Below are 13,164 nucleotides of genomic sequence, written 5' to 3' on the forward strand. Positions count from 1 at the left end.
TGAGCCGAGATCGCACCACTGCATTCCAGCCTGGACAACAGAGCAAAACTCCGTTTAAAAAAAAAAAAAAAAATAGCCAGGCGTAGTGGCGGGCATCTGTAATCCCAGCTACTCAGGAGGCTGAGAGAGAAGAATCACTTGAACCCAGGAGGCAGAGGCTACTGTGAGCCAAGATCACACTACTGCACTCCAGTCTGGGTGACAGAACAAGACTCTGTCTCAAAAAAATTCTCTTGGGTACAAGTTGACAGTGGTAGGAAGTAGAAACGATTTTGCAATCACTTAAAATAGATCATTTCACCCTACCTCCAAACAATGTTTAATGCCTGCCTTGGTAACATGTCCAATTCTGTCCCTGTACAGATACCGAGTGGCAATCTGGGTATGTTTGGCAATAGTGGAGCAGCACAAGCCAGGACCATGCAGCAGCCGCCACAGCCACCAGTGCAGCCTCTTAACTCTTCCCAGCCCAGTCTCCGTGCTCAAGTGCCTCAGTTTCTATCCCCTCAGGTCAGACCCACATCCAAGCAGGACTAAGCAACAGGATGTAGATGCCGGTTTTTCGTGGGGTCCTGTGTTATCTGGAAGTCACTATTTTAAAGTGAGGGCTGAGTTAATCCATGTTTAAGAGAAGGCCTTCTGGTTTTTAAACTCTAAATTAATTTTGGACTATAGTAAACTGATTCTCCTGACCCAGGAGACATTTTCAGAGCTTGCTCCTTGGAATGCCTCAGCCACCCAAACTAACATTTGGCATCTTCCTAGTCAGAAGCAATATTGAGGGGAAAGGACCTGCCCAACACAATCCTATTGATGTGCTTTTGTCCCAGTCTTTCTCGAGAAAATTATTCAGATGAACCCAGTGAACTGTTCTAGTTTGGTGGGAGAGGAAAGTGACATGCTGTAGTATTGCTGAGGATGTAAAAGAAACCCTTAGAAGCAGCCAAGGACTGAATCATGCTTTAATGAGAAACTAAATGTGATCTTATATAATAGTATGTATATTATAGATTTTCAGTTATGTTTAATATTCAGCATTAGATCATTTTTGCCAATAGAGATGGGTTTTTTTTTCTTTCTTTCATACCTTTTTAGAAGTGAACCGTGGAGATTGTTAAGAAAAAAAGGTTGCCGGGCGCGGCGGCTCACGCCTGTAATCCCAGAACTTTGGGAGGCTGAGGCGGGTGGATCACCTGAGGTCAGGAGTTCAAGACCAGCCTGGCCAACCTGGTGAAACCCCGTGTCTACTAAAAATACAAAATTAGCCAGGTGTGGTGGCGCATGCCCGTGATCCCAGCTACTTGGGAGGCTGAGGCAGGAGAATCGCTTGACTCCGGGAGGTGGAGATTGCAGTGAGCCAAGATTACGCCATTGCACTCCAGCCTGGGCAACAAGAGCAGAAACTCCTTCTCAAAAAAAGAAAGAAAGGAAAAAAGGTCAAATCTAATTAAGGAAAAGGATATTGCTGTTTTGCATGGCTCTGAGGCCTAATATATATCAATTGTTGTTGTTAATATTGTTTATTTTTAGCACATTTTACAATTTTAGGCTTTGGACCAAGTTTCTAATTACAGTGTTAGTTCTTACCCCTTATAAGGTATTTGATGATCGATGGTATTGATAACATCTTTGCTGTGTGGGTAACTCAGGGCTCTGGTAATTCTTCCCACGTAATTCTGATGTGAAGGTTGACTGGAGCCTGCCCTGAGGGAGCAGCAGCATCTTGAAGTACTTACCACATTCTCGCATTCTTATAGCAGAGAGGGAAAAAACTGCTTTCTTCCCCAAGAGACCTCTAATATCAAGAAGATAGTTAAGATTTCTGAGGGATCTTATTTTCAAACTGTCCCAAAAGAGAACGTGTTAATTTGTCAATCTTCTATTATTCATAAAATTTAATTTAAATGTGTTCAGTTTGTTGGAATATAGTGTCTTAGTCCGTTTGGGCTGCTGTAACACAATACCTTAGACTGGGTCATTTACAACAGCATGAATGTATTGCTTGCAGTTTTGGAGACTGAGAAGTCCAAGGTCAAGGTGCCAGACGATTCAGTGTCTGGTGAGGGCCCGTTTCTCATAGATGGCAACTTTTATGCATCCTCATGTGGTGGAAGGGGTGAGCGGGCTTTCTCAGGCCTCTGTAATTAGGATGCTAATTCCATTCATGGGGGCTCCTGATCACCCCCCAAAGGCTCCAGCTCTTAATACCACCACAATTAGGGTTTAGGTTTCAACATAGGAATTCTGGGGGAGGGGGACACAGACATTCAGACAATAGCATATGGGAAGGTAATGCTAGCGTACGAAAAAGAGCAGGATGCACTAGGCACTGCACTGAGGGTAATTCTCACTCTATAATTGTTCAAATCCAGGTTTGTGCACTGAGTTGATAGTGGACAATTATCAGTGTAACTAATACATTTAACTATTATCAGGTAATAAGATAAAAGTTATTAGATAATAGTTAAATGTATTCGTTAGAATATAGGATAAGCTACTATAACAAAGAGGCCTCAAAAAACAGTAATTTAAACTAGGTAGACATTGATCTCTCTCAGGTTACAGTGCAGAAAGAAGCAGTGCAGGGATTGGGGGCAGCTCTGCCACAACCACTTCCCAGTAACAGGGAAAAAGGCAACACTCTTGTGCAAGTGGCCTTGAAATTGCACACACCACTTCCAGTCACATCCCACTGCCCAAACCTAGGCCACAGCTATACCCAGTCTGAGAGGCAGTAGCAGAAGAATCAGTTCGTCTTACCCACACAAAGCAAACCAGCATGTCCCAAATGGCAAGGCATCTGTGTGCCATCTCACTGTTTCTTCCATATTTCCATGTTACCTGTAAGTACTGATAGGAAGGACACAGAACCTTGGAAAGTTCATTTACAATTAAAGTATTTGGAGGATGAGATCTCTGAAGACTTCCCTTCTTCCTTCCCTCCTTTCTTTTTCCTTTCTTATTCTTTACTTGCTAACTACTAATATTAAAATGTCCATACATTTTTTAATGGCCTTTGACATTTCACCCATGAGACAAATATAATTATTATTGCGGGATCTGGCCGGCAGCCCGCAATGCAACAGGGCTCTTTCTTTGTTCCCAGGCAGATTGGCAGGTCGAGAAATAAAAGATACACACGAGATAGTGAAAGCTGGGTTCAGCATGTCACCGCCTTCTGGTCCTGCGATGCCGCCAATGCACTGGATATACCAGCATTTATTATTAAGTTTAGTGAGGGCAGGGTAGGTTAGTGAGGGATATAGGGTCGTTTGATTATGAGGTGAGATGATCACATGGGATGAAGTAATTCTTTAACATAATATCAGTATGCAGAAGTAGAGTATACAGAGATAAGGATTTACAATGTAGTGTGTGCATCAGCAATTTCTAACAGAGCCTTAAAACAGAAACACAGTCTGTCCATAACCTATGTTTAGTAAGATACTAATCAGTAGTAATAATTGCAGCAAAAGCTTGTTGCAAACAATCAATAGAAACAGGGCATGAAACTATACAACTGGTTAGACCACAAATTCTCAGAAGGGAGTATGCCTTAACCCTGAAGAGACCTAGAAGAGCCATGGCAAGCCAGATAAGGGCATTTATAACCCTATCTTATCCATATGAACAAGCATCCCTCATGTGTCCGTTTATAGGCTCTCCACAAGGGTTGTATTCCATTCCCAGAGCTATGAACATCTGCTTTTCTGGGATAGGAATCTTGGTGATGTGAAACCTCCCTGACTGCGCGTCCGTTGATAGGCTCTCTGCAGTGGGAAGCACATCACGCACTGTTGGCTCATTCTGGCAGCCCAACCTTGCGTTGTCTTTATGCAGTCCTGCATGCAATTTTGTATTTACAATAATCAGGGGCATTTATTTTTTTTCCGTAACAGTAGTTTCCGGGGATCTCCCTACAAATTATCACTTAATCATTTTTGAATTTTGAAAAACTACATGGGCAAGTAACTATTTTAACAGAGATACAATGGCTGATCGCATATTTTTTGTTAAACAGGTTCAAGCACAGCTTTTGCAGTTTGCAGCAAAAAACATTGGTCTCAACCCTGCACTATTAACCTCGCCAATTAATCCTCAGCATATGACGATGTTGAACCAGCTCTATCAGCTGCAGCTGGTGAGTGGACAGACCCATGCGAGTTAGAGCACGCAGGCCGAGTGCTCTCCTGGTGCCCATGCAGATGCACCAGTGTGGCGCACCACTGAGAGCAGCAGTTGTGATAATGTTTGTCTTCACATCGGGGATGTCATTGAGACTGTCATGAAGTATTTAAACTCTTCATGAGTTAGGAAGTTCTCACTCAAAGGTGTCCTTACAAAGTTTTGTAAATGTTTTGGCCCTTTGTTTTTGTTTTTGTTTTTGTTTTTGTTTAGAGGCAGCATCTCACTATGTTGCCAGGCTGGTCTGGAACTCCTGGACTCAAGGGATCCTCCCACCTCAGCCGTCTGAGTAGCTGAGACCACGGGTGTGCACCACTGCACATGGCTTGGCCTCTTTGTGTTCAAAAAATCTACCAGCTTTTATAATTAGGCATGTCTTTTCATTTGAGCTCTCAGCCAGAGTTTCTGAGAACCACAGAACACAAAAAATCATTTGAGTGACTATTTTCTCAATAATTCTAAGGATGGTATACATAAATACTATTCTAGACGCACAGGAGAAAAATTGCTTTGTTACATATAGCAGATACCTTAGAACATTAGAACTTAATTCTCTCATGAAACCCCGGTCAAGAATGGCTGATGTGACCTAATAATTCTTGAAAGTTTTTTTTTTGTTTTTGGTTTTTTTTTTTTTTTTTGAGATGGAGTCTTGCTTTGTCACCCAGGCTGGAGTGCAGTGGTGTAATCTCGGCTCACTGCAAGCTCCGCCTCCCGGGTTCACGCCATTCTCCTGCCTCAGCCTCCTGAGTAGCTGGGACTACAGGCACCCGCCACCGCGCCCAGCTAACTTTTTGTATTTTTAGTAGAGACGGGGTTTCACCGTGGTCTCGATCTCCTGACCTTGTGATTCGCCCGCCTCGGCCTCCCAAAGTGCTGGGATTACAGGCGTGAGCCACCGTGTCTGGACTGAAAATTTTATAACTTTACATAATCTTGATTTTTTTTTTAATTTTCAAACGGTCTTACTGATTTTACCATAAATTGCCATGTCATTGTATACCTAGATGCCTACTGAAATTATATACACTAAAAGACCCAGTGAATTATTTCATTCTTTAATGTGGGTACCTGATTTGTTTAGCAATCTTAGCCAGCAACTTCATCACCTAGCAAACGACTAGGAATCGGCCAAGCACAGTGGCTCATGCCTGTAATCCGAGCATTTTGGGAGGCCCAGGCGGGTGAATCACCTGAGGTCAGGAGTTTGAGATTAGCCTGGCCAACATGGTGAAACCCTGTCTCTACTAAAAATGCAAAAATTAACTGGGCATGGTGGTACACATCTGTAATCCCAGCTACTTGGGAGGCTGAGGCAGGAGAATCGCTTAAACCTGAAAGGCCTGAAAGGCGGAAGTTGCGGTGAGCCTCGCACCATTGCACTCCAGCCTGGGTGACAGAGCAAGACTCCATCTCAAAAAAAAAAAAAAAAAAAAAAAAAATGACCAGGAATCATGAAGGAAAAAAAATAAAAAAAAAAAAGAATGGGACTCCAAAAGACAAAACCATTGGCATAAGATCTTTGCTAATAAGAGAGTACTTGAGTCCTCAGTCCTTCCCCTTTGCCGTTTTTTAGACATATGTCCAACAAGTTTGAGGTCTGGCTTTTCTGTAAGCAGCAGGGGAGGATAGAAGGAAGGAGGGAAGGATGTGTCCCAGAGGCACATGCTATGTATGTGTCCTCGCTTTAAGGGAGAGCACAGAGCTCTAGACATGAGGTCAGGACCAAGGCTTGGCCCTCAGAAACTGTTTTTTCTTTCTCTTTTTTTTTTTGAGACAGAGTCTTGCTAGTCTTGCTCTGTCGCCTAGGCTGGAGTGCAGTGGTGCAATCATGGCTCACTGCAGCCTCCACCTTGTGGGTTCAAGTAATTCTTCTGTCTCAGCCTCCCGAGTAGCTTGGATTACAGGCGCCCGCCACCACACCTGGCTAATATTTGTATTTTTAGTAGAGACGGGGTTTCACCATGTTAGGCTGGTCTCGAACTCCTAATCTCAGGTGATCCTCCCGCCTCAGCCTTCCAAAGTACTGGGATTACAGGCGTGAGCCACTGCGCCCGGCCAGAGACTGTTTTTTCATCTATCAGAAGGGAAGAATCGCTGTGGGGAGGCAGTGCACATGTGCAGTCCTGTTGCTTTCAGTCCTGCCAGCTGGAGACCACTGACCTCCAAAGGAAAGGAGACAGCTCTGAAAACAGGCACTCATAGAAAAAGCATGCAGGTTTAGAACTGTTACTATAGAGGAAGATTGCTTTCTGCCGCTTGATGCAGGCATTGCTGTATTCTGACACAGAGCTGATTTTCTTACTGATGTGCTAGAATCTTTTAGTTATACAGTAAGTTTTTATTGACCCCATGGTGTGAAAGACGTTAAGAAAATGTTGAATTACAATAGTGTGTTCTTATTTTAAAACAATGTATTCTGTTCTTAAATATTTTTCCAGAAAAAATGGAAAAATAAAGTTTCAGTGCTTCCATAAGGTTAAGTTTTAGGGCCTATAAGGATTTACTCAAGTATTTTATTCCTCCATGATTACAGATTAATGAGGCATTTCTAATAGTACAATCTCCACCTTTATTTGGATTCTACTTTGATGAGTCCTTTTGCCAAAAATGTCCCTAAAATTCATGTTGTAAGAAAAAATTATGATATTCAACCAACATTTCAAAACAGTCAAGTGACCAAAGCTGCTATGTCAGTGTACAGAAGAATATCATAACTTTAACCAACTTTGTAGATGACAAGTTCGTGTGACAAAAATGCCCACAAATCTGCATTTCAGGTTCTCTCTTAGCTTTCATTCCCATGATGTTATGGAGACGACCACATTGTTTAACACACATTATTCTTGAATGATTTGGGACAGTTACTCCCAGTGCTTTGCCACATTGGGCTGTGCTGGACTTCAGTATCCGTCATTATAGAATAGGTGGTGGTGGTGGTGGTGGTGGTGATGGTTGTTTAAGTTTCAGTTTGTATGAATCAAGCAGAAGAATTTTGATCTCTTCATTAAATGAAAAATATTTGCTGACCAACATCATCACCAACACTAAACAAGTATTAACTCTGTGATTTTTTTAAATTCTGTACACTAAAAAAGTGGATAAGACATTAATCTTTTAAAAGTGCTCTGTGCCTCCAGAATATGTGTCAGCCACAGCTGGGCGCGTTGGCTCATGCCAGTAATCCCAGCACTTTGGGAGGCTGAGGCGGGCAGATCATGAGGTCAGTAGTTTGAGACCAGCCTGGCCAACATAATGAAACCCCGTCTCTACTAAAAATACAAAAATTAGCTGGGCAATGTGGCACGTGACTGTAATCCCAGCTACTTGGGAGGCTGAGGGAGGAGAATTTGTTGAACCCAGGAGGCAGAGGTGGCAGTGAGCTGAGATTGCGCCACTGCACTCTAGCCTAGGTGACAGAGCGAGACTCCATCTAAAAAAAAAAAAAAGAGTATGTGTCAGCCACAGTATGGGCCAAGAAGAGTGGCTAGGTTCTCTTTTTTTGTTTTTTAACTAATGTCAAAGTTGAACCATTAGTTCAACTTATACTTAATTATTATACTATTTTAACTCTTCTTTTTGTCAACAGGCATACCAACGTTTACAAATCCAGCAGCAGATGTTACAGGCCCAGCGTAATGTGTCCGGATCCATGAGACAACAGGAGCAGCAAGTAGGTGCTACCCAGATTGACTTTTGTCATGAGCTATAATTTTCCCTGATAGAAGAGATGCTAATTGATGAACTATTAGATGATCTTTGATTTTTCTCTAGCCAAGCCTTCCTTGGAAAATTCCTGGGTTCAGCTAGGTTTGGGAGGAGGTTGACCTAGCCAGTGGTGGCCTCAGCATAAAGACAATGAAGAATTCACCTGGTCCCTAGACAAGCCATGAGTGTCCCTTCCCACCTGGTTAACGAACCTATGTCTGTGCCTGCCAGGTTGCGCGCACAATCACTAATCTGCAGCAGCAGATCCAGCAGCACCAGCGCCAGCTGGCCCAGGCCCTGCTCGTGAAGCAGCCACCACCGCCACCGCCCCCGCCGCACCTGTCTCTGCACCCCTCTGCAGGCAAATCGGCCATGGACAGCTTCCCCTCGCACCCGCAGACTCCCGGCCTACCTGACCTGCAGACCAAAGAGCAGCAGTCTTCACCCAACACCTTTGCTCCTTACCCTCTTGGTGAGTGTCCCATGGTCTTCAACAGCCACATCAGGTAGAGAGAGTACCTGGAGTCCATATGTGGCGGCCAGGGCAGCATTTCAGTGGTTAGGAGGACTGGCCAGCGCCAAAACCATAGCCTGTTGTAAGTGCAGCCCCAGACAAAATCACAGAACAGGCATCTCAAGGCTTTTTAGCTTTAAAAAAAGTTTTTTATTATTTTTTGGAGAAATGGGGTCTCACCACGTTGCCCAGGCTGGTCTCGAACTCCTGGGCTCAAGCAATCCTCCCACCTCAGCCTCTTAAAGTGCTGGGTTTACAGATGTGAGCCACCATGCCCAGCCTCAAGAATTTTTAATAAGGGAGCAACACTAACCATGTTCTATAGAGCAGGAGTTTTGCTGCTGCCATAATACTCTCAGTATAAAACCTTTAAAGGTGGTACCAGTCAGAGCCTCCAAAATCTCATTTCCACTGTCACATCTCCAGAGTTTGTTCTATTCCTAGTCTACTCTGAACTGTACTTTACCAGCCACTTCCTCCAGCCCAAACCGCAGAGAAGACTTTATAATGGTTTGGTCAGTAAAAGTATTCAGATTTACACCAAAAGCACTTCTTAAAAAGCAGTGGTTGTTGATACAACTCATTTTGTATGAAATGTGATTTGTATAATCGACGAAATCAACATATATATGTTGAAATCTAACTTGTAGAAGCACATAGGGCACATGAAACCTGCAGGTCACTATAAGACATGGTGCCAGGCCTCAAGGTCAGGCCTGCCAGGAGAGTCACAGCTCACATACCTGAAGACACCAGAGGGTATAAATGAGTAAATTGATTCTGCATGGACTAATTTGCTGTAAGAATTCAGAACTTAGTGAAAGCACTTTAGGCTTGTCTGTTGATTGCTATTAGAGTCTGTAGATGCAGGACAAAGGGTATCAGTAACTTGGAAAATACATCTGTAAAGGGCCAAAGGCCAGTTGAGTGGTAGTGAATTTGCTACCAGCAGATAATATTCATTTATCTAATTCTATTCAATGTCTCTCAAAAGGGCGGTGTATTGTAATCATTTGAACACTTTTTACTTGACATATTATAAATGTGATATATCTTTAATATGAGATTGATAAATACTAGACTAGATGATCTCGTTCCTTAATTATTGTCTCATCCATTAACACCCTTTGTGTCTAAGTAGTTAAGACCTGACTTAGGAATTAGATTGCCTAGGTTTGAGTCCCAACTCACCACCAACAGGCTCACTACTAACTTGGGCAACTTGCCTAGCTGCTTTTTGCCTCAATTTCTTTCTTTTTTTTTTTTTTTTTTTTTTTTTTTTTTTTTTTTTTGTTAGAGACGGGATCTTTCTGTGTTGCCCAGGCAAGTCTCAAACTCCTGGCCTCAAGTGATCCTCCCTAAGTGTTAGGATTACAGGCCTGAGACACCATACCCAGTCATACCTTAATTTCTTCATCTGTAATGTGGAAATACTTAACTCCTAGGTTTGTTTTAAAGATTAAATAAGCTAATATGTAAAGTTCTCTCTCTTTTTTTTTTTTTTTTTTTGGAGACGGAGTCTCACTCTGTTGCCCCGGCTGGAGTGCAGTGGCGCGATCTCGGCGCACCCAGCTAATTTTTTGTATTTTTAGTAGGGACGGGGCTTCACCGTATTAGCCAGGATGGTCTCGATCTCCTGACCTTGTGATCCACCTGCCTTGGCCTCCTAAAGTGCTGGGATTACAGGCATGAGCCACCACTCCTGGCCTCTTTTTTTTTGGCTGGAGTGCAGTGGCATGATGATAGCTCATTGCAGCCTCAAACTCCTGGCCTCAAGTGATCCTCCTGGTCTCAGCTTCCCAAAGTGCTGTGATTACAGACATGAGCCATCACACCCGGCCTAATACGTAAAGTCTTTAAATAGTGCCTAGTACATAGCAAACACTTTGTAAAATATCAGCTACTTATGTAAGTGCTTCTGTTTTAGAAACAAATTTCATTCCACCTATTATCCTAAAATGCGTTAGCTTCAGCTTTCTAGTATTCACCTGTCTTCTTAACCTGTATTTGGAAGATAAAGTACACTTATCATGACTTTTTTTTTATTTTTTATTTATTTATTTATTTATTTTTTGAGATGGAGTCTTGCTCTGTTGCCCAGGCTGCAGTGCAGTGGCGCAATCTCGGCTCACTGCAACCTCCACCTTCTGGATTCAAGCGATTCTCCTGCCTCAGCCTTCCAAGTTGATGGGATTACAGGCATGCTTCACCACGCCTGGCTAATTTTTGTATTTTTAGTAGAGACTGAGTTTCACCGTGTTGGCCAGGCTGGTCTCGAACTCCTGACCTCAGGTGATCCACCCACCTCGGCCTCCCAAAGTGCTGGGACTACAGGCATGAGCCACCGCGTCCGGCCACTTATCTTTACTCTTAAGGATTTTTTTTCTTAGTACAAGTTAAAGAATTCATGCAGTGAATCTTTGAAATTAGTTGAAAAATAATTTGGGTAATATTTTATAATATTCACAGTGAAGTTATAAATGTATTAAAAACAAATAACTAATAAAGTATAGGAAACTTTGGTTGTAAAATTGCCTATCTTGCTGGCTCTCAGCATTTCTCTGCAGCAGCACCTATGTTGAAGAGCCTATTAGAAACTCAACAATTCATGTAAAGAAACCAGCAGCCCATGGTCAGTAGTGGGGGCTCCCAGCTACCTTCCTTCCCTCACATTCAGCCTGTCCTTGTTATTCTCAGTCTTTTGCCACCTGGAGTTCGTCATTTAGATGGGAAGAGCAGGCATATAAACAGGAAAAAATAACCTTGATACCAGTGTCATGTGATTCTCACAGGGCTCTAGAGAAGGAAAAGTTCACTTTCACTTTGAGTGGAGAAAGAAAAATCAGAGAATAGTATTAAGCTTGAACCTCAAATGATTAGATAGGATTACAGTAAATAAAGAGGAAGCCTTTCCAAATGAAGGGGAAGCCTCACATAGCACAGAAGAAAGAGGCCTGGCCTGTTTCAGGGGCCCATTTTGCAAGGGCCAGGCCAGTCTAGCTGACTTTCCCAGAGGGGAAAGTTGGGAGAGATGGGTTGGGGCCAAATTGTGGAATTCAGAGCATTCTGAAGGCCAGGTTGAAGCCCTGACATTGTTGCCACCTTACCTGACTAGATCTGTACAAGCTGAAACGAAGAGAACTCAGAGATTGCAAGTAGGCAGCCCCGTGGCACTGATGGGCTTGCAAAGGCGTTTTGTTAAGTCTGCGAAGCGTGTATGTGCATGTTCGTAGGCGTGTGTTGATGCCAACATTCAAAAATTGGGGAAAGTGGCTTCTGGCTTCTCTTAAAAATGGCTTTAGTGGGTCTATGTTCCATGTAGCAATAAGTGGTTGGCCCCATTAGCACCTGTTTATTTAGACAGGACAGACACTCTCTGGTTTGCCACAGTCCCCATGAGGCCCACCTCTTCATGTGCATGGCCACTTGGCTCCTATGGGCATTTGAATTTGCAGCCTCTGAAATAAAGGTAAGAACCAGAATGTTCAGCACCTGGCTTAGTAGTAGAGGCTCACTGTGCTTACATACCATGTGGCATAGTTGTACATATGGTAAGGATCTGTGGAGTATGTATATGTGGTAATGGGAACTGCAGCTGGAAATCCAAGGGGAGGGGGACCCCTCTGCTCGTTATTCCCTTCCAAACAAGCAGTCTATCCTGCTCCAAACTGGTGTCCTCATCAGAAAGTCTTTACTTCAACCTTTTTATCATTGTCCTCCTTCCTCATCGTCTTTCTTTATTAACCTAGCTTAGTACAGGTCCTGGACAGATAACCAGCTACCTGCTTTTCGCTATAAGAAATGAGCTCAGAAGCCTCAGCTCACCGTCCCAGCTGGGGGCAGATGGCAGCACCCTATCTGTCAAACAGTTCAGTTCCTTAAAAGTAGTTTGATTTTAATTCACAAACTCTTTTAGAGCAGACTTTTGTAAAGGAAACTCACTGAAAGTAGAACTGAATTATCCTATCAGTCTGTTTCATAGGTGGTACTTTAGAGTTCTGGAAAAGTGTTTTTGACCCGATGAGTTTCCATAAGATATCCCAAAACCAGAAAAGATTTTCCTAATAGTTTGGACTTTTTCTGTTTTCCTGTGGACTCTGAGAAGCCTCAGGACCATGTTTATCCAGCCCTGAAACAAGTAAAGTGAAGAGAGTCGTGGGCCTCACTTAATCAAAGGCTATTCACATTTTCACCTTAATTTAGGAGTAATATTCCGAGAAGTACATGCTGTTATGAAGATAAAAAGTATTTTTCACCAGCACTAAAAGTTACAGTTAAAATATTTTGTTGTATCCCAGCTACTTGGGAGGCTGAGGCAGAAGAATCGCTTAAACCCAGGAAGCGGAGGTTGCAGTGAGCCAAGATCATGCCATTGCACTCTAGCCCGGGCAACAAGAGCAAGACTCCGTCTCAAAAAACAAAAAAAAATTTGCTGTAAGCGAAGACTGAAATAGCTTCTGTAGGAGAGCTTTAGAATGAAGTCTTTTAGAGGAGCAGGTGAATCCTAATCGGCATCTCTCTCTTTAGCTGGACTGAACCCAAACATGAATGTCAACAGCATGGACATGACCAGTGGCTTGTCGGTGAAGGACCCATCCCAGTCCCAGTCACGCCTCCCCCAGTGGACGCACCCCAACTCCATGGATAACTTGCCCAGTGCCGCTTCCCCCCTGGAGCAGAACCCTAGCAAGCATGGTACGTCTGGGCTAGGATGCCTGTGGTGGAATCACTGCTGGCTTACTAATCGATCTTCCTGT

General features: G+C 43.3%; 1 protein-coding gene across 18 annotated transcripts in view; it reads left to right on the plus strand.

The window, feature by feature from the left end:
* LOC105469230 (trinucleotide repeat containing adaptor 6C) overlaps positions 1-13,164 on the plus strand; it is a 154,243-nt gene that overhangs the window by 124,179 nt on the left and 16,900 nt on the right. For all 18 annotated transcript variants that reach the window (XM_071081709.1, XM_071081710.1, XM_011720024.3 and 15 more), the window contains 5 exons: positions 364-510; positions 4,022-4,141; positions 7,775-7,858; positions 8,125-8,365; positions 12,935-13,102. In XM_071081709.1, the coding sequence (XP_070937810.1) occupies positions 364-510; positions 4,022-4,141; positions 7,775-7,858; positions 8,125-8,365; positions 12,935-13,102 (760 nt within the window). The remainder of the gene's footprint in view (positions 1-363; positions 511-4,021; positions 4,142-7,774; positions 7,859-8,124; positions 8,366-12,934; positions 13,103-13,164) is intronic.

The sequence above is a fragment of the Macaca nemestrina genome, chromosome 17 (genome assembly GCF_043159975.1).
Source record: "Macaca nemestrina isolate mMacNem1 chromosome 17, mMacNem.hap1, whole genome shotgun sequence".
Taxonomy (NCBI): domain Eukaryota; kingdom Metazoa; phylum Chordata; class Mammalia; order Primates; family Cercopithecidae; genus Macaca; species Macaca nemestrina.